Source organism: Notechis scutatus, chromosome 7, assembly GCF_049901735.1.
Source record: "Notechis scutatus isolate UNSWTSFEM ecotype Mainland chromosome 7, rNotScu1.2, whole genome shotgun sequence".
Taxonomy (NCBI): Eukaryota; Metazoa; Chordata; class Lepidosauria; order Squamata; family Elapidae; genus Notechis; species Notechis scutatus.
The window spans coordinates 5,616,362-5,619,669 of NC_142015.1; the positions used below are offsets into that span (position 1 = coordinate 5,616,362).

The 3,308-nt window shown below is 39.8% G+C and overlaps 1 protein-coding gene across 2 annotated transcripts in view; it reads left to right on the forward strand.

Annotated features, from left to right (window-relative positions):
• Window positions 1-3,308, forward strand: part of LOC113420987 (outer mitochondrial transmembrane helix translocase-like) — a 20,596-nt gene extending 17,288 nt beyond the window's left edge. For both annotated transcript variants that reach the window (XM_087969645.1, XM_087969646.1), the window contains 2 exons: window positions 1,342-1,605; window positions 1,726-3,308. In XM_087969645.1, coding sequence (XP_087825771.1) covers window positions 1,342-1,462 — 121 coding nt within the window. In that variant the 3' untranslated portion in view covers window positions 1,463-1,605; window positions 1,726-3,308. The remainder of the gene's footprint in view (window positions 1-1,341; window positions 1,606-1,725) is intronic.

Sequence of the window (3,308 nt, forward strand, 5' to 3'; positions counted from 1 at the left end):
ACTAATGCTCTAATGGTCATTTTGAAAAATCCTTTCTTAGTGAGCATCTAGAAGCCAAGAGGAACATACGTGCCAAATTTCAAGTTTGTAGGCTTTATAGTTCCGGAGATTCTGTGATGATGCGTGAGTGGTATTTCGCTTTTATATATACAGAACAGTCAAGCTAAGCCACACCCAGGCTCCAAGCTGTCCGACATGGCTCACAACAGACCCTGTTTCTTAGTCACCAAACGTTTCCCATTGGCTGGCTTGTTGTTATGGCTATCCCAGCTCCTAATTTCTTATACACTGACAAATTCTTATATGCGATGATCTTGAGAAGGGTATTGAAGCCATGGTGGCACGGTGGTGAGAGTGCAGTACTGCAGGCTACTTCTGCTGACTACTGGCTGACTGCAATTTGGCAGTTCGAGTCTCACCGGCTCAAGGTTGACTCAGCCTTCCATCCTTCTGAGGTGGGTAAAATGAGGGCAGATTGTTGGGGGACAATAGGCTGAACCTGTAAACCGCTTACAGAGGACTGTAAAGCACTTTGAAGCGGTATTTAAGTCTAACTGCTATTGCTATTGCGTGACTGGGGTGGTATTGCTGGATGGAAGGAGTCCTTACATCAATTCACCTAACAGCTTACTCTCGTTGTGCTTGGGTGAAGAATAAATAAATTTAATTTCATGCAGTGGCCTGGTGTTTTTAATCATCCCAACTGAGAACAAACTTGGAAAGGAATAAGAACATTTCAACAGTTATGAGCTAAAGTTCAGGGGTGGCAACGGAAAAGGAGTTCTAGAGGGGAAGAACTAACAAGGAAGCCTGTTAGGAATGATGGTCACCTAACAGTTGGGTTGGCAATATATAAACCAGGATAGTCATTTAATACTGTTGTATCTTTAAGAGAATGTTGTAATTGTGATTGGCTGCGGTTCCTCCAATGGCCATAAGATGGAGCCAGAAACCTGGTTTGTTCTTTTTTGCATTTCCTTTGCTTTCCTTTTGCCTTTTGCCTGATTGTCATTCTGCTTGAATTGCTGTGAGTCTTGCAACTATTCACAAACTCCATTTACTGAACTTTGTTTATGATACTGGTAAAGAAAAGGACTTCGTTTTTGGATTATCCCTGGATTGATTATTTTGAATACTAACTGCTTTAATCACGTATGATTTGGACTGTTTGTTGGACTTTGTTTACCCGTTTACAGGAAGTAAAACTTACATTTTACTATTCAGTGTATCTGTATGCTGGTTGTGTGTTATTCATCACCACTCTCACTATGTTTCCCTGAGTGCACTCATTCTCCCAACGGGGAATACCTCAACAAAGCCTTTCCTTTCCTTCCTGCCCAGGGACTCGGAAGAAAATCCCTTGAGGCCACTTACTCAGCTTGACCTGCTGCTCGCCCTGGAAAAGATGAAAGAGTCCAGAGGAGCCACATCGGCAACGCTGACAGAGCCAACTTTGGACTGAGTGGATGGGATTCCTAGCCTGGAGAACAAAGATGAACCTCATCGCAATTGCTCTACTGTAGGGTTGTCCAACCTTGGCAACTTTAAGACTTGTGGACTTCAACTCCCAGAATTGTGGGAATTGAAGTCCACAGGTCTTAAAGAGTTGCCAGGTGGCACCTTTTACTGCAGAGGAGGACTTTAGGACTTCAACTCCCAAAATCCTGAGCTAGCAGGCTTGCACAGGAATCTGGGAGTGAAGTCCATAATCCAAAAAGGCCTGAGTGCCACCCCTGCTCTACTGTAATGTTAAAGGGAAAGCTAAGTAGGAATGAAGACATTCTTAAGAAAACAAACGCTGGGATGATTCAACAAGGGATAAAATGAACACTATGCATGCAGGGTGGATTTTCCCCATCTGAAGGGCACTCCAAAGATGTTGGGGAGAGAAACTTCCAACATCTGGTGAGGCTGCCTGAAAATTATGGGAGTTATTGGGGTGCTGCAAAATTGGAGAAACATCCCTATAAAGAAAGGTCACAAGAATCAAGAGAGCCAAGAGTATCACTCATACAAATTATCAACCCATTATGCTGAGATCTTATTGTCTGAGTAGCAAAGTGTTCTTTATGAAGCAGTGCAGCTACTAACTAAAGCTAGCATTAAAGTGGGCATAAACTAGCTGGTTTTTTTAATCTCCTCTCTTCCCCATTTTTCAGTCTTTCCTTAACAAAAGATCATGCAACAAAGCTATAGCAAATTATGTTTCACAGCTGTTACAGCCACCCATTCAAGGTTTTGCACCAACGTATAAGTAAAACATTTAAGAATTGAAAATATGTCCTAGTTTTTTTATTTGTCGTTATTTTATATGTTTTCTCAATCTGTTGAGAGGGCTTTTAAATCATTCCTGAAAAAAAAATACTCTTGTTCTAGATCCCCGCAGCTGAGGACCGATATATAGTAGTACCTTGGTACTCAACTGCTTTGAAATTCATTGAATTTGCTACTCAACACATTTTGATGCAAAAATTATGGCCTGGTACTCATTGTTTGTTTGGTATTAGATGCACAAGCTAGAACTTGTTGATGTCAGCTGCCCTGTAATTCACTACAGAATTCCTTAAGGGAAAAAATTGGTTTGGTACTCGTTTTTAGTACTCAGCATGCCTCCCAGAACCAATTAACGATGAGTACTAAGATACTACTTATCAGAATTTTAATTGGCAGCTTCTATACTCCGTTCTACATTTCCTGAAGCTGCTCTTTAAAAATAAACATGCTTCAAGTGGGTGGCCCAAAACTCAGGCTGTTTTTGGGCCACACATTCAAAGCACATTTATCCCTTTTCAGAAATAAAATAGATTTTATTTATTAAATTACTATATTGTCCATCCCCTAGAAGGAGACTGAATTAACTGGGCAGTTGCCTGGCAAACAGCAACACTGAAAGGCTAAGATATAACAGAAACATCAAGGCAGATAAATCCTACTTCACTGAGAGGTGATTTCCAATTTAGCATCCTTCATATATAAGCATTTGGAAAGTTCATAATTTTTTCTTCTCTTTCATGGTGGTATAAATCTTAGCATATTGCATTGTTTCCTTACATTGATGTTTGTATATGTGTACAATTATTAAGTCTATGAAATAGCTTAGAATATTGAGGGCAAAAAGAGAAAAAGAAAAATATATTCTTTCAATGTTAATTGCAGTTTAGGCTAGAAATGTTATTAACGTATTTTTTTAAACTTCTTAATCTGTACTTGGGAGTAACATTGAAAAAGGACTGCTACAACTCACATCAGAATAATTAGAGGTTTCACTCTTAAGCTGATTACTTATTAAAGTTTCGTTTGTCCTGCGA